Here is a 17823-nt window from a genome sequence, read left to right on the forward strand (position 1 = left end):
GGGGGTAGGAGAAAGGGGGGGAGATTACTCAATGAATATAGAACAGTGTCATTGTGACCCAGGGTCTAGCTTCTGGATGCTCGCTGCCCACAGGCTATGAGCCTCAACCTAGCCAACCAGGGATGGAGGGTGGGGAGACGAAGCATGCCACAGACTAAGCTGCTTTGCACATGGAGTCCACTGCTGGGACCATCAGCTGGCTCTTGACCTGCTGTGTGCAGGAGAGGAGCTGGGTGCTTAGGCTCCGAGGTCCAGTGCTCCGTGATCTGCTGCGAGCAGTGGTAGAGGCCTGGGGATCACACACACTGCCGTCTCAGTCAAGTGGCTCCTCAGGAAGGCAGGGAATGCTGGGCCCGTTATATTGCCTGCTGTTCCCCAGGAGAGGTGGCACAGGGAAACACTAGGGCACACCCTAATTGGCTGTCTGCCCTCTCCCTTGAAGGAGGCTGACATTCCCTCCCATGGACGAGAAGCCTCTGTCACAGCTACACTTTCTCTCCCCAGCTCAGAGCAGACGACACCAGCTCTCATTTTCCACACTCCACCTCCTCTGGCAGCATGAAACTGAATTCCCAGTGCTCTCTAGCAGTCACGAAGCTGACTCTGTGACTGCCCCCACCCCATGGGAAATCTGGACGCATCCCCCTCCCATGGGCTCACGGGCTGCTACAACCACACTGACACAGCCCCAAGTACCCAGAGGTGAACATCAGCCCCACTAAACCCCTGGCCCTAGTAAGTGCCAAGCTCTGGAAGAATGGTGGAGCCCAGTACTAGTCCCCACTCCGCAGCATCGGTTTGTTGGCACAAAACTTCCTGAATGTTGAGACATGATCTGTCCTCCTCCCTTCGGAGAAGCAGCACCAGCACCAGGAAGTGAAGAAAAGCCAAGACCTTTCCCGGGGCTGTGGGAGCGGTGCCTTCCCGACGGGGGGCAGCCTGCTTGTCATCATCGGCACCTTCGTCTGTCGAGAGCCCTCGGCTCGCAGGACTCCACGCTAGTCCACAAGAGCAGAGAAGTGCCTGTGACAGCAAAGGGAGACTTGTCACACACTCACCTCACCTGTTTGAAATCCACAGTACACGTTTGGCCAGAGAGCATCATTTAGTGGGGGCGTCCTACTCCGTCCTTTATCCAGTGAGCTTGTACAAAGGGCAGTGTGATCCTGCTGTCCCTCTGTAAGCATCGTGCCACCCTGACTGGGATTTTGTATGACCCTGGCCTTTAACTTGACCTGGGTCCAGCTGGATTTGCTCCCTCACTCCAGGAGCACTGGCCATGCTGGGCTCACAGGTAAACGGAGGGTTAGTGTGACGCCTTTGGAGGGTTTTCAAGAGCCACTTTCACTCTGCTTCTCACCCAACTTGCTGACTCTGGAAGCTGCAGTGTGAAGCTTTTCGGAGCTGGCAGTCACCACACCCAACGGACAGAGAAGTCTTTTGAGGAAGACTCTTTTGGGGCAGTGGAGTAGGATTTTCCGGTTTCCAAGTCCCAGAAAGCAAGCTGGAGGCTTGACCGGAATGGTAGTTGTCAGGCTGGGCTATGTGGCCAAAAGTGAGCCATCTGCAGGCGCGGTGGGATGTCACTCCTGAGGTTAGGAATGGAAGGCCACGGCCACTGTCCCAAGCATTCTCCTCCTGGGTCCCTCACTGTAGGGGAAGCTGGCTTCCCCAGTGAGGAGCCCATGGCAAGGCCCAGCAGTGAGGAGCTGAGGCCCGGTGACCTCAATGACCCTGTGAGTGAGCCCGAGCAGCTCCTTCCGCCAACCCTGAGACAACAGCAGCCCCGTCCCCTACATCCGGAGACCCTGAGCTGATCCCGACCCTCAGAAACCGTGCAGGATAATAAAGGTTGATTTTAAGCCTTGCGTTTGGGGGTCATTTGTTACGCAGTAGTAGAGAACGGCTCACATAGGGCATCAGTGTCCCAGGCTGAGTGGATGGTCCCCTGGGCCATCTGTTCTTGAGCAAGCACAGCCCCCTCTCTGCCTCTGTTCTCCCCTGGTGCCTACTCCTCCCATTTCCTTCCCTTTGTGTTTGTCTTGCCTTGGAGTGGTTAAAAGTCAGGTTAGCCTGAGCTGGAGTGAGCAGCAGGACATCCCCCGGAGACCGCCTTGGACATCAGCCTGAGCTATGTCTGTAAGGTGAGTCCAGACCTGTTCAGCAGGTTGGCTCTGAGTGCCATCGAGCAGGACGGCATGCTCAGCAGACCCGCAGTCACTGCATGGGCTGCCAGCACTGCTCCACGTGGGCGCCTGGCCTCCCGCCTGCTGCTTGTGTCTCAGCTTGCACCCTGTCTCCCAGGGAGGCGCCGCTGCCTCTGTCTGCTCGCCAGATCCTGATGCTCTGCCCTAGCCCAGCCCGGGGAGTACACCGACGGGAACCTCTGGGACCTCATGGAGCTGCTGTGCTGAGCCGAGAGGCCTGGACGTGGAGCCGGCAACGCCTGCTGCCCAAGACCAACCTCCAGCAGCTCCCAGTACTGCACCTGGACAATTTCCAGGAGTGGCTGGGGGAGGTAACGCGCACCCCTGGGCCCCACCCAGCCTCCTCAGTAAGGCCGGACTGGCCCCTAGAGGGGACAGCACTGCTTGGGGGTCCTTGGAATGCCCGGGAACAGTCCCTCCTGCCCCGGGCCTCATGACTGATCTATCATCTTACCCTCCTGAGTGGTCCACCATGGTGCCTGCCCACTGTCCCCATAGCCTCAACAGCTGTGCTGCGCCCTGAGCTGCTTGTGCGGTCACCACCACACCTGCTGGTGCTTGCTTGTGCAGCTCCCCCTGGATGTGACCTCCAGGGCCGGTGAAAGGGCCTCCACCTCAGCCTCCTCCCTCAGACACTCATCCGGCCCCTGGTACAGGTGGGGCACTGGGATCCAGGATCCACCCTCCAGTCCCAACAAACCTCCCACTCCTGCAGCTCCCATCTCTAAACCCCAGAGAAAGAACTAAAAATACAACTCACTAATGAGTTCATTACAAATGAAAAAAGACCAGTTTTCTTACCATGGTTTTATTAGAAAAACAATTATCTTGCACAATTAGCATCTGGCTACGGTGTCCCCACCCTCCTTTCTTCTTTTCAGCTCCCCAGCCTTTGGTGGCAGGTTCCTTTTTGTTGTGCAGACCTCAGCTGCATTGTGTGATGTTCCCCACCCACCGCCCACCACCCACATTCTCAAGTCGGGCACTCGGTGTTATTTCCAGCACAGCACTGACCTCTGCCCGAAACAGCCCCACTGTTTGTCTCTGTTTCTGGTAGCCTCTTCTCCATTAGGCAGGTCCCCTCCGGGACAGCAGGCAGGCCCCTTGTCTGGGTCATGGCCGCACCGCTGCACTTCTGGCACACTGCCTGGCACACTGTTGAAAGAGGTGAGCAAACTCAGCCCCCAGGGAGATAAGACCATCTCTGGACCTGCCCCTCGCCTCTCCTCTCTGCTTCCTTCTCCCACTTTAGGCCACAGAACATTCATTGCATTTCCCTGAGCAGCTTCTCCCACCTAGAATGAGCCCCTTCCTACTCACTCTCCCAACTAGGCCTGTCCTGGGGCCTGGAAGACCCCAACCTTCACAGGCAGCCCTGGCCACCCTCTATGGAGGGAGTTACTTCTGGGAGCAGCCTGCAGTTTATTCAGCCTCACCTCCCCAGGACCCACTAGGTACTTTCATTCTGAGCGCACCTGCAGTCCTGAGACGGGAGCTCAGTCTGTTCCCTGTGAATCTTGTGGAGAGAGAGGAGGCCTCTCCACAGTCCTGAAAGGGAAGCGTTTTTCCTGTGTTTGAGAGAATGGGGCTGTACACACACATACCTGTACGTGTGTATGCCCACGCACATGCATGCCGAACCGCAGGCTTTTCATGGCTGCATAGTGCTCCCTGATGTGTGTGCAATCAGCCCCCTAATTCTGGATATTCGTCCAGCGACTCTCCACATCTACAAACTTTGTACTTTTATGCAGCTGTTTCTATAGGATGAACTCCTTGAGGTGAAATTGCCACCCGAAAATATGCACGATTCAAATCTGGCCCTCAAGAAAAAGCTGTGCCAATTAGTAATACCACCAAACGGACATGGAAACACCTGTTCCTCCACATTCTCGTTAACATTCTGTGTTCTCAGTTTTGTTTTTAAGTTTTAGTCAGTCTGGTAAGTGAAAAATGCCATCCTGTGGTTTTAATTTTCATTTCCCTGATTGCCGTGAAATTGACAATCTTCTCATGTTTATTGGCCTTTGGTGTCTCTTTTATAAATCGTCCCTTGATAGTTTTTGCCCATTTTTCTGTCTGGTCATTTATCTTCTTTTTATATTAATTTACATATTGCCTATTGTATATGTTTCAGACACTGTTTTCTCCTAAGGCTGTAAATTGTCCTTTTTAAATCTTTGTGTATGATTATCTTCCAGTGAACTGAATTTTTAAAAACTTTTTAAAATAATCTTTTTTAATTTTAGAATAGATTTAGATTTACAGTAAAGTTGGTTGGATATTAGAGAGCGGATTGCAATGGAATCTTTCTATCTTGAATAGGAAGGCCTTCCCCACCCCAAGACCCCTAAAAATACTGTGTTCTCTTTTTTTTCCAGTACTTATATACTTCTGTTTATATCAGCTCTTAATCCCATCTGGAGTCTGGTTTTGTAGACATGAAATGGATCTAACTGGATTTTTCCCACCTGCAAAGAGCCAGTGGACCCAACACCAATTTTGTTGTCTTAATAATCCTTCCCAACACAGTACCTTCATCGTATCCTAAATTTATGGCATCATTCGTCTGTTTGCATCATGAAGCTGTCATCCCAGGAATTGGTGTTTTTGTAGCTCTGGGCCCCTGGTTAGTTCCCCTTAAATCCTAGGAGTGAATGAAACAAACAGCCTCACCTAGCTTTCAGACACCCCAGCAGCCCAGTGGTGTCTCCTACTGAGAGCTGTCACCAGGAAAGGGGTTCATCCTCGAGACATGTGGGATTTACTCATTTATTTAGACATTTTATTGTATTTCTGTCGTGCGGGGAGTCATGCGGGGTCTCTGGTCCCGCTTCCCACATAAGAACGCAGGACATGGTGAGGCCAAAAAGGAACACCCACGGAGCCATAGATGGGGGAGTCATACCACTATATTCTCGCTGGTGTCTCCTGGGTCGGAGACACAGAAAGCAGGAGCCACACTGTTCGCAACCCTCACTGCTCCGCTTGCAAGCTCAGCCGCCACCTTCTTGCTAGCCCCCATTTTTGCTGCTAGCGTAGCCACAGCAGTTATATTAGTGTTAGTGCAAAAGTAATTGCGGTTTAAAAGGTTAAAAATTGCAAAAACCACAATTACTTTTGCACCAGCCTAATAAATACTGGAGAAAAACACCTGAAAGGGAGTGTCATGCAGGGTGTAATGCAGGGTCTCAGCTCCTGCTCCCCACATACGAACGCAGGACATGGTGAGGCCAAAACGGAACACCCATGGAGCCATTGGTAGGGGAGTCATACCAGTATATTCTCGCTGGCGGCTGGGTTGGAGACACAGGAAGCAGGAGCCACACTGTCCGCAACATGCCGTCCACTTCTCTCTGCCAACCCACCTCACTTGTTAGCTGCAATCCACCATGCTAACTGCAATCTGCTCTTGCTAGCTCAGCCACCATCTTCTTGCTAGCCCCCATTTGCGGCTAGCGTAGCCACAGCAGTTATATTAGTGGCCAATGGCTCACTGGTTACAGCTGACGGCCAACTAGCCACAGCTGATGGCCATGCAATCACAGTTGATGGCCATTTACTACCTGAGCCAGCACCTTTCCAGGTGAAGCTGAGAGCCTGGAAACTGCACTTCTGGCTCTGTCCCCACAGGGAGGTTCTTGGAAGAAAGCCTATCTGGGGACCATGGCCTTTCTGGATGGCTCAGGCAGCCCTTGGGAAGAGCTCATGCCATCTAGCTTATGTCCAGGTCCAGCATGTGTTCCCAGCAGACCTCTGCAGCCCCTCCCAGGAACCCTGTTGGGAGGAAGGCGAGCTGAGGGCTGCTTTCGCTCCCCTGAAAGTAGATGGATGTCCCCAGCCTCCCTCAGAGTAGAGGGGAAGGTGGCACCATCTGCCTAATCAGATGGAGGAGCCAACTAACGCTTCTTAAAATATCACAATACTGGCCCTGACCATGACAGCGTTCTTTGCCCCTTGTCAGCAAGATGCGCAGACATAAGCTGTTCTTCCTCCGTTCTCAGTGTGTGTGTCCCCGCCATCGCTCCAGAGAGCAACTTGGCCAAATCCAGCAGATTACTTGAAAATATGCAAACCCTTCTACAGACAATTTGACCCCAGGGGAAACAGCAATGATCTGATGACAACCATATTTTGCAGTGATGTTCATAATAGTGAACAGCTGGAAACAGCCTCAGTGCCCCCGTAAACTAAGTTGTGCCCAGACTACAGGACATTTTAGAGTACTTAAAAATGGCGTCACAGAAGAAAGGGAAAGTTCACAAAACAATGCTAGATGAAACACGACTATGACTCCACATGTAAAGTATGACCCCAGTTTTCATGGGGGACGGGGTAGCAAAGTGATCTTTGGGGACTGAGATACTGGAAATGACTTCTGCTGTCTTTGGACTCATGTCTCTTCCAGATATGCTACTGGCCTCCCGCTTCTACTCTTACCGAATCACAGCCTGTTCTCACCATTTAGCCAGAGTCGCTTTCATTTAATACCTTTCTAGTTTTGTTACAGAACATTTTGAACATACACGGAAGTAGAGAGGATGGTGTAGCAGGCCCCATGCCCCGCATCCCATCTCAGCAGACGCTCCCTACGGCCGTGGGGGTCACTTTCACTCTCACCTGCTCTCCCTACCCCACCTCTCTGCCCCCCGGATCACTGCAAAACAGATCCCAGATTATTCTATTTCAGTAGGTACCTCTGAAAGATAAGACCCTGGCTTTTCTTTTTAACATAATCATTATCAAACCTAAAACATTTAGCAGTGAAAGAGCTACCAAAAAAATTGAGTCACTCCCTGCCCAAGAATCCCCCAAGTCTTAGCATCAAATTAGAAGGAAGTCCATTGTAAGATGACCCATAAGGCACCTTGGGCCGTGACCCATACCTGCTGCTCTGCCCCTCACTGTCCCTGGAACGCACTGGGACTTGCATCTCAATTCCACTATTTCCAGCACACTTCCCACCCACCCCCACACTGGCAGGAGACTCACATCACTGTGGTCTCTGCCCAATGTCACCTCTTCAGAGAGACCTCAGTTGCTCACTTTTTCCAGATCAGCTCCCACCTTCGCTCCCAGAACCTTACTTTTCTTCCCTGACTTATCATGAAATTTCAAATGTTCCTGGCATTTGCATGTGTGTTATCTACCCCTCCCACATTAGAATGCAAGCTCCCGTTGTAGGTGTGTCCTCAGTGCCTGGAACGGGGACTAGATTACCCTGGGTGCTCACTGAATATTTGATGAATAAGTAAGTGCCATAATTTGGCACTTATCCCTGCTTCTGTGATGGAGATACATGTTCAGGTTTTGGTGGGGTTTTTTTTAAGGGAAGAGAGAGTTGTTCCCAGACTTTGGGCATCCTTCCTGTGTTGGGGGAAATTCCTCATTATGCCTCCCTCTACACAGGAGGCCAGGGTCAGGTGCTCCTGAGGGAAGGAGCCTGGACAGCAGCCCTCCCCACTCTTCCTGGCCAGGGACCTTGCCCGGGCACTGCCACCCCAAGTCCCTTGGCTCCTCACTGATTTTCAAGCCCAGCTCTGCACCTTCCCATGAGTCTTGGAGCTCCAGCATCCTGTCAACATGATTCTTTTCCATCTGAAGCAGCCAGATGCTGAGCACCAAGGGAGAGCTGGCTGCAAAGCAGAAGTTGGGCAGCCCTGGGAGAAAGCAACCCCAAAGTCATTAGGTCTTTGCGTGTTGGGGACAAGTGGTGACACTTGCAGGAGCACCACAGCTTTCTCCAGGGCCTCCCTGTTTCCTCAATGCTCCGTGCTGCCAGGATGTTCCTCCTCACCCCTCCTCCCACACTCAGGAGCCCAACAGCCCTGTCTCTTCCAGAGTCTTCCTTCTGCATCACCCCTTCTTACTCCTATACCCTTAGCTTTTTATTCTCTACTAGCTCTTTCTCCTCAGCACATGAATGTGTTCATGTATCTCTTACCTTATACCAATTCTGTGTCCACCACCACTTCCTCCAGAGTCTCCAGACTCTCCTTCACCCCCCCACACCCCCCCATTCCCTCTTGCTCCTTGTCTGAACCCTGGACACATGCCAGATTCTTCAGAGCTCAAAGTATTATAGGGAGTTCTCACCTGAGAAGATATTCAGAACATTCTAGAAGGAGGCAGGCAAGGTCCAAAAGACCCTAAGATTTTAGGCAGACTCAACATCTGCAGAAACAAGAAGCAAGATGAAGGTCATGTCTAGGGGTCAAGGGGCCATGGCTGCAGCTGAGGGGGTCAGCCAAGGAAAAGGGGTCACCATGAAGCCAGGAGTGTGAGGAGGAGTTGCCAAAGAGGGCCCGACTCAATTTTATATGTGGGTGTGTGTGGGGAGGTGGTGGGAGTGACTAGGAGCCAGGAGTCGAGGACTGACCACTCCACTCACCTGCTCTGTCACCACTGACCTATTGGCCTTTCGTCATGAATAAACATGTCCGTCTCTTCCATGGCTTCACAGCACCATTCTCCTGATCTCTGTCTCTCCCTCTGGCCCTCCTCAGTCGCCATCATCAAGTGCCTCTCCTCCACTGCCACTTGAGCCTGACCATGCCTCAGGGTTCTGTCCCATGCCCTCTTCTCCATCACTGGGTGCAATCTCAGGGCGCCTTCTGGGTGCTCAGGGCACCCCCTCCCCAGATGCTGAATTGTTGCCCTGCCAGCCACCCCAGGAGATGCCTCCACAGAAGACAGTCCCCTTCCCTGAAGATGGCCCTCTTCTTTGGGAGCAGCCAGTGCTGGCAGCTGCAAAGGCCTCACTGGGATGTCTCTGAAGGACCTCGCCAGCCCCAGAGCTCCTGGCCGGTCAGCTTTGTTGTGACCGGTGACCAGCTTTGTTGTCACCGCAGGCTGGCTTTCACCATGGCCCAACCTGCTTCCTTCACTCCCCTGTGGGAGGTGATCCTAAAAGTCCCCTTCTCTTTGTCTCCCCCCCGTAAGTCCCCTGCTTGCTCATCTCCATTTCAGAGCCCACTTCCTGGGGAACTCTACCTGAGACCCCACGTCATTCACATCATGGCTTCAACTCCAACTGGCAATCCTGTGGCCAGACTTTTCTGCTCAGCACCAGATCTGTGTGGGCAGGTATTTCCAGTTCAGACTGTGTGAAGCACAAGTCACCACCTTCCAAGGATGGTCACTTCCCCCTGTCTCCTATGGCCCCTTGGTGGCATCAGCCCCTGCACACTGCCTGAAGCCTGGGAGTCTGTGGGCACCTTCTGTTTGTTCAGGCTACCCCATCTCCCACAATCATCTTCTCTCCTCGTCACCCCACTGTGGCTGCCAAAGTTCCAGCCCTTACTACCATGCCCTAGACAATTGGAGCCATCTCCTTCCAGGCTCTCTCTTGTCTGACCCATCCCCACACTGTCCAGCAGTGTGACCTTCCTTCAAAAGCACAGCTGGGGCCAGCCCAGTGGCTCAGGAGGTTGGGGCACCGTGCTCCTAATGCTGAGGTCGCCGGTTCGATTTCCACATGGACTCGTGAACTGCGCCCTCTACAGCTAAGATTGTGAACAACAGCTCTCCCTGCAGCTGGGCTGCCATGAGCAGCCAGAGGTTAGCGTGAGCTGCCACGGGCTGCCATGTGCCACCATGAGCGGCAGATGGCCAGCGTGAGTGGCCGGCAGCCGGGAGAGCTGCCGTGAGCTGCTGTGAGTGGCCGACCGCTGACTGGCAACTGACTGTCTCAGCCCGGGGGACCATAACACCAGCATGGGCCAGGGAGCTGAGTCCTACACAACTGGACTGAGAAACAACGGCTTGAACCAGAGAGGAGGGGGGAGGCGGAAGAAGGCGATGAGGGGGGGGTGGGGGGAGGGGAAAGCACATCTGGCCATGTCACTCCTGTGCTTAAAATCCTGCAGGCTTCTGTCCTAAGGATGCAGTTCACATAGCCCAGCCTACAAGGGGTAGGGTTTCCAGGTGGGAATTCCCGCCCATTCTCAGGAATTTTTTTCACTTTCCTTTTCCCGAATCCCGAGATATAAACTGTTTTCTGTTCTCCACAATGAATCGTTTCCACAAAGTGATGGCTGATACTACCAACCACCTGGGTTCAAGGAGCCGATTTTCCCAATTTTCCAACCAACTTTTCTCGGGATTCGGGAACCGAAAAGTGAAAAAAATTCCTGAGAATGGGCGGGGATTCCCACCTGGAAACCCTAACGAGGGCCTTTGGGCCTCTCCCAATCCTACCTTCTCCCTCCTCCTGTCCACTGAAGGCTCCTATGCTCCAACCATATCCTAAAACTTTGCAGCCACCAAAACCACAATGAACATTTGTCTCCAAGCTTTCCAACATCTCTTCCCCTTCCTGGAGAAGTCTCTTCTTCTCTCTACTTCCTCTTTATGTGATTAACGGTTCCTCACCCCAAGACGAGGCTCACAGCACAAGAAACCTCCTCCACAGGCCCTGGGTGCTGGGACCCTTTGCGGACCCCTTGAAGCATCCGAGGGAGGAGTATGACTTTACTCTCTGGTCTTTGGAGCCTGGCACTGGGGATGGGGGCTTGGTGAGCATGCTTGTGGAGCGGTTGCTTCTGGAGGACAAAGTGCAAAAAGCAGAGAGAGAGAGAGAGAGAGAGAGAGAGAGAGAGAGAGAGAGATGATTTTTTAGTAGCAGACTCCAAAAAGAAAGATGGATCGGGTGGGCTTGGAGATCCTGCAGTAAAACTTTGTGGATTGCAAAGGAACCAGTGAGGAAAGAAGCGGGCAGTAGCTAATGGCTGCAGGGCTGTGGCCAGAAGCCCTGCATGATCTCAGATTTTGAAAGATATAGAAGATTAAAGGAAGGGTTCAAAAGCAAGGCAAGTAGACAAGTAGCACGGACCAGTGATAATACCATGGGGAAAACTAAGGCCTCTCAAAGGGGCTTTTGTGCAGTTATTTTTGAACCCAGGGGTGCCGTTTGGGGCTGACAGTAATGGAGAAAGACCAACACTACAGAACTCCTCTTTTGCTCCTGTCTTCTTCGTCGAGAAGCATCACGTTTCATCTGGATTCAAATATTGACCGAAGAAACTTGAAGTGTAAAGTCGTGGAGGAGACTGACAGCACCTGGCTGTGCCAAGAATTGAATCCCTTGCAGTAAGAGGGACACCCCCCATCAGTCCTGGTAGGTGTGCAGATGGGAGGCTCTGCGTCCGTGGAGACCTCCGGGGCAGGTGCAGAAGGTACTTCCATTCCCAGATGGGGGCTTGTGAGCACACAACAGACAGGGCAGCACTGCTTCTAGGATTCCTCGCTTCTTTTGTGACAGGCCAGGCAGAATCATCCTCTGGAGAAGACCTAGGTTTTTCCAGGGCCTTGGGTAGAGATTGACATCGTGTCTTTCTGACAATGTAAGGAAACATGGGCTGAATGATATAGGACTAGATGGGCTCATCAGCAAAAGGTGCAGCTGATCACCAGAGGCCTCCTCGAAGCAGACCCTGTGTTCTGTCACCACCAACAGCTTGGCCAGGGCAGACCCAGTGTCTTGGAAGAGGCCACTCGTGGAACAATGGTCAGCTTCACGCATGACATGAGTACAACTGACAGCAAACTGAAGATCTCAGAAGATCTGAACAGACCACAATGAGGGGCTGAGTAGAAAAGAGACCCAGCTGCACAATTAAGAACAGAACCTGGGAAACGGGATTCGACAGCAAAGCGTGTAAGAAAACACTTTGGGCTGAATCTGTTAACCGTGCAGCAATCACAGGGTTGCCATGAAACTGAGCACCAGCCTCAGCTCTGAGCAGCTACCCTGATGGAAATGTTGACATCCCCCACACGCCCTCAGAGGACGCAGCCCAGAATGGCCAAAAGAGTCCGAAGGTAGAAAAGCGTGGCTGGTGCACCTGGAGAAGGGGTAACCATGGGAAATACGGCCACGTCAAGTATGTGGAGGACCTGCTTAAATGGGTGAATAGGCAGACATCAGACGAGGTGAGTTTCAAGGTGTTCGCTAAGTCTAAGGTTCTGTGGATGTTACCATGCCTGAAAGAAAGAAGGAGGGAGGGTGGGAGGAGGAAGGACACGGGGCTGTGATTGTCCATGTGAACTTCACTTATTTACTAGATAGTAGTGACCTTTTCCTTTGGTTATAATATATGCAGGAAAGGACACGGCAGAGGTGGACACACAATGCAGTTTACAAAGGGAACCGCCTGTGTATCCACCACCACAGCACGCGAGAGGGAGCCTGGCCCCTGCCCCCAGAGGCCTCTTCGGGCCCCTCCCAGGCATTGCCTCCTTCCATTGCACAGATGGCTCCTGCCTGTCTGAATGTGCATGGAAATGGGACCTTGCGAGTTCTCACTCTCTGTGTCCTTGACCTCCGAGCATCGGCGCTCCGATTGTGAGTTTCATCCATGCTGCAGCGAGCAGCTCCTTCGCGTGACTGTGTGGTGGTAACACTGAGTGGGTCTGTGGCTGCCTGCACCGCTCTGTCTCTCCCTGTCCCCACTGTGTGCCCACCCTGCATGTGGGTGATGGGCAGAGAACCAAGGAGGCTATGCTCATCTGAGACCAGGCCCTGGTTCTTTCTGCCTGGGCAGCAGTGCTTGTGTGTAGGATGGAAGACGCCTCGCAAAGGACTGAGGGCCCTGGCGTGAGAGGCGGCCTGGGCAGGCGCCCTGAGGCAGGGTGTTGGGCAGCATTTCCACAGCGGAACAGGCCACTGTTGTTGCTTCCTGAGCCGCCCTAGAGACATGGAAAAGGCAGCTCGGCCTGTGGCCAGATGCCAGATGGCCTTCTAGGGCAGTTCAGCCTTGGCAGGGCCTGGCTCTCCTCCGGAGGACTGGAGGGGGCTGCGCAGACTGTGAGCCTGTCCTGACAGCCTCTGCAGGGTGCCAGCTGGGCTGCCCCTCTCGCAGGAACTGGAGAGAGTGTTGGAGGCTGGGAAACACTACCCTGCATCCCACTTCCGGGCTCTGCTGGCAGTTGGAGAAGTCATTTCCAAATTTCTCAGCACCTTGGGCTCCTCTGAGAGCTGATCCAGTGTCCTGGTCTTACAGAGGCCCATGAGGGTGGTGGGGGGCAGGGGCCTGGCCTGCTGTGAGCAGCAGGCTGGAGCCTTGCCTTATATGACAGTGGCTGAGATGGCTCCTATGGCTTTTGCATCTTCCTTTGTCCTCCTGGGTTGAGTTCCGGGGAGGCCTGCTGGGTGGGGTCAGGCAGTTTCCCGGGGAGGAGGGCCCCAGCCAATCTCAGCTGAGTTAGCCCACTGCCAGCCCCCTGCACAATCTGGGTGGTGTTTGCGGGGGAGTCTGCTTTTCTCCTCTGTAGAGTTAGTTCACAGCCTAAAATTAAAAAGTTGCCCTGTCCCCGTCCCTGTATCCCAGGCAGAATTGAGAGTGTAGGGGACTGTGTTTAAAAGGCTGGGCCGGCCATTAGGATGAAAGGAAGCAAGGGGGAGCACCACCCTCGGATGTGGGTTTCTTTTCATCCATTCACCCCCCGCACTGCTTTTTCTGGTGCTTTTCTTCGTTTCTGGACATTAGCCCTATCCTAACCCACACGCCCACCTGCCTCTTCCCTTCTGGAAAGGCCACCCCTACTCCCCCCATCCAGCCTCACCGCCACCCGCAGGTTGGCCCCTCCCACCTGCCTGCTGGGGTGAAGGAGCTCCTGGCAGGCCTGGCTTGGATTACTGAGCCCAGATACGGGACTTCTGACTCTGGCTGCAAGTTCCCTGGGAGCAGCAGCTCAGAGGGGCCATTCACCATCCACTGTGTTCCCGGCCCAGCTGCTTCTGGGGCGCCAGGAATAGGTGGAGAACAGGTCCTGGCGGACAATCAGGGGGAAGCCACACGGGGTGTGTGATGTGCCTGGGGCCCAGGTTTGGGTTCCGGGTGGTGAGGAAGGCGTCCCACTGCACCCACGGAGGTCCAGTGTGGGGGACCCCAGGATGAAGGACTCCCGTTTTCTGTCCCATGGCACAATCCATGTGGGGCTCCCTCTCCTGAGGACTCTGAAGGTAGGGGTGGGAACGCCCGAAGCCTGCTGCAGAAAGGGGTCAAAGCTAAGGGGACTCAGGGTCAGGGAGGGCCCCACGCTGGCTAATGCCAGGTCTTCCCAACGAGGGCTGGGGATGCCTGGCCCCTCCCAGGGCGCCAGGTAAAATGAAAATGTGGCGTGGAGAAACTTACGCTAAAAACATTCTTCTTTGGGTAGGTAAAAAAAAATTGTTTGTTTATCTATAAGAAATTCAAATTTAACTGGGCATCTTATATTTTATTGGCCAAATCTGGTAATCCTATCTCCTCCCCCAGCTAAATTTCTTCTTTAAGGACTAGTGTTATTGAACTGTAACTTACAAACAGAACAGAACATAGGTCGTGAGTAGCTCAGCGAATTCCCACAAGTCAAATGTGTGTGGAAGCAGAACCCAGATCAAGGAATGAAATGTGACGAGAACCTGCCCCCCACGCGTCACCTCCAGCAGCTGCTACTTGCCCGTTTGGGCTCTTTGCGTAAGTGAAGTCACACACACATGCTGGTGTGTATCTGGCTTCTCTCACACACAGCGTGACGCTCATTGTCCTACTGAAAGGTCTGTCATGCTCGTTCCTCGAGAGTCGAGCTGTGTGGACCTGTGGATCCATCCTAGGGCGACAGTACAGCTGCCTTTCTTGTTCGTGGTTGTAAGTACCTCGGAGGAGGGCTGCTGGGTCATGGGTTGGCATGTGGACATGACCGTGAGTAGGTCTTGCCAGACAGTTTACCGAGTGGAGGCACCAACCGACGTTCCCACCAGCTGTGGAGCGCCCCTCTGCCCTCACGCCCCAGCACTGGGCCCCCCCTCCTTTCATGTTGGCCCCTCTGGAGTGTGCTGGTGCCTCCTGCTACTGCCTGTTTTCTTTGTTTAATCAAGAACCTCTTGCTGCGTTGATTCCTCTGACTTTCTTGACTAAGTGCTATCGAAGAAAATAAACTTAAATGAGGCCCCTGGTTCCCATGCCAGCCTGTCCAGGCCCACCTAAGTCCCCCGCACAGCGTGAGGCCTAGGTGGCAGGGGGCCCAGGGGGCACAGGGGGCTTGCAGCACCAGCCGGGGGCGGTTCCTCCTGTCCCAAAGCACTTGGGTTTGCAGTGCCTCGTGTCCCCTCCTGCGGTTCCCTGTGGTGTCCGTGCACACCCTGGATCCCTCCACAGAGTTGTCACCAAGGGCCTTTCTGCTCTAAGGAGCTGGGTCCAGCCCAGTAGTTCCTCCAGCGTCAGGAAGTCTCCATTGCTTCCCCTGGTGGTGGCAGGAATTAGGGGCTGTGGCCACATCAGAGTGCACGTGAGGGGCTGACATGTGCATCTCATGGGGGGCAACAAGTGTGGGGGTGCACAGAAGATGGAACCCCGTGGTAGACAGAGGCTGTGGGGGAGCTCGGGCAGAGGAAGGGCCCTTCTCCACCCTCCCCTGGCCACTACCACCCACACCTCCACCCACTGGTCTCCACTTCCCTCCTCTCCTCTCCTTTATCTCACTGCAGCCCTCAAGGACCCATGAAAACCAGTCTCAAACATTAGCATTAAAAGCCCCATCAGAGGTCTTCACTCCTGAAGAGAGGAGCTGCCAGCCCCATCCTGAGAGAACCAGGACTGTTTGGTGCTAGCCTCAAGCCCTGCTCAGATTGACTCAAGCAAAAGGAACTATATTGGCTCACACAACTGACCGCCTGACCGACAACCGCCGGCCCTGGGCTGGAGGCGTCAGGCACAGAGTTCAGGGTGCTGCCAGGGCGCTCTCCGTCCTGCTGGCTCCGTGCGCCAGCTCTCATCATCTCCTGCCACACAGTGGCCCCGATGCAAAGGCACACACTCTGCTAATAGTTCCATCCAAGACCCTCAGGCCACCTCAGTGGCTTGCTCACAGGGACTGACAGGCCAGGCCTGACTCACATGCCCACCCTGGGAGCCCAGGTTTGTGCCAGATGAGGAGGGGTTCTCTAAAGGAATGTCACTGGATGCTGGGTGAAAAAAAAACAACAACAAAATTGGGCCTCACCTGGCCAGGTCACCCACTTTCCACCACCTGCATGGGTTGATAGCTTCTAATGCTGCAAAGGAAGGAAAGGCAGAGGTCTGTGCAGAGCAATTGATCATTTCCTATCTCTGTGTATCCACAGACAAATAGAAGTGTAGCAAGAGAAAAAGAAACTGAGAAGAAAAATACTACTATGCTAGTCTCTGAAATTACCAGTTACTTAACTTTTTCTCTTATTTTTTATCTTTCCCATCGTGCATGCTTGATTACTTCTAAAATAAATAATAAATGCTGTAAACCAGAGGACAAAGCCCAAGTCCTCCAGAGTGGCTCGCCTGTGTTCACCTCTAAGGGGTATCCTGCCCCACGTGCAAGTCAGCACCCCTCCTCTGAATGTCACACCCCTCCATCTTTACTTGCTCCTTCTCTCACAGGAAACCGGCTCAGCCTCGTGGTCACTGCCTGGATGCTGGACCAGCAGGAGATGCTTTCTCTCTGGCAGGAGGAGCCCCAGGTGAGTCTGTGCCTCCACCAGGTGTGGCCACTAGGTGAGTCCATCAGGGCCTGGGAAGCCTGTGGCCGAGCAAAGGGCTCTCCTGCAGCCTGCTTCGTCCCAGTCCCAGTGCTTCCCCAAAGGTTGGGAGCCTCAGGCCAGGAGAGCCAGGCCAAGTGTGAATTTTCCACTCATATCCTTGCATGGGACAATTACTTTTTGTATGCCTACTGTGTACTAGGCACTGAGGATTGAGCGGGGAGCAGGGAGCACATATTACTTTTTTTTTTAATTACGGTGAAGTGTATACTCGTCTATGTATAACACAGAAGTTACCATTTTAACTGTTTCTTTTTTTTACCATCTTAACCACTTGAAGTGTAGCGTTCTGACCATGTTTCAGTGCACAGCTCAGTGGCCTTAAGCACAATCACACTGCTGTGCAGCCTTCCCCACCGTCATCTCCAGAACTTTCTCATCTTCCCAAACAGAAACTGTCCCCATTCAACTCTAACCCTCCTCCCGCCCCTGCTTATCTCGCTTTTTATAGGTGGAAAACAAATACTATGAGATTGAAACTGCTCCTCCCAGTGTGGTCCTGTGCCAGCGTGAGGCATTCTGGCCATAGCAGGGAGGGAGATTGTGTTTTCTTTCCCTTTCCTCTGCTCTCCAAAGAGCTCTGACTGTAACCTCCGGGCAGCTCAGAGCACAACCCTGGGCCACAGCCAGCCCCATAGTGCCGGCAGGGAGGCTGAGAATGCTCTCGGTCATGAATTTCTCCCTGGGGTCCTGGGAGACTTGCTGGATACCCTGACCGCCCAGCTCACCGCTCAGCCACCTAGAGAGGCAGGCAGGCCCGGCTAAAGGTTGTGCGTCTCTGGTCACCGGAGGTGTACAGGGAGGGCAAGCTTGCATAACCCCTTGCCCACAGTGCTGAGAGAATGTTTCAGCACATCCTGGGGCAGGCTGGACCATATCGCTGAGTCTGAGATTACAGGGAGGTAGCTCAAAAGGTGACCGTTTGGGTTAGCTTGTCAGAGCTGGCCTGGCCCGGCTTTTGCTCTAGCTGTGTCCTTTTCCTTAAATGCTCTCCCCCTAGGACCTCGCATCATGTAATTCCAATTCCAGCTGAAATGTTACCATCTCCAGGAGGCCTTT

General features: G+C 53.5%; 1 protein-coding gene across 1 annotated transcript in view; it reads left to right on the forward strand.

The window, feature by feature from the left end:
- FAM178B (family with sequence similarity 178 member B) overlaps nucleotides 1–17823 on the forward strand; it is a 106390-nt gene that overhangs the window by 65765 nt on the left and 22802 nt on the right. Inside the window, 7 exon segments of the mRNA XM_074333924.2 lie at nucleotides 1269–1294; nucleotides 1657–1740; nucleotides 2054–2095; nucleotides 2098–2144; nucleotides 2336–2518; nucleotides 13785–14010; nucleotides 16607–16686. Coding sequence (XP_074190025.2) covers nucleotides 1269–1294; nucleotides 1657–1740; nucleotides 2054–2095; nucleotides 2098–2144; nucleotides 2336–2518; nucleotides 13785–14010; nucleotides 16607–16686 — 688 coding nt within the window.

This window comes from Rhinolophus sinicus, chromosome 2 (assembly GCF_057876585.1).
Source record: "Rhinolophus sinicus isolate RSI-liver-muscle chromosome 2, RSI-T2T, whole genome shotgun sequence".
Taxonomy (NCBI): domain Eukaryota; kingdom Metazoa; phylum Chordata; class Mammalia; order Chiroptera; family Rhinolophidae; genus Rhinolophus; species Rhinolophus sinicus.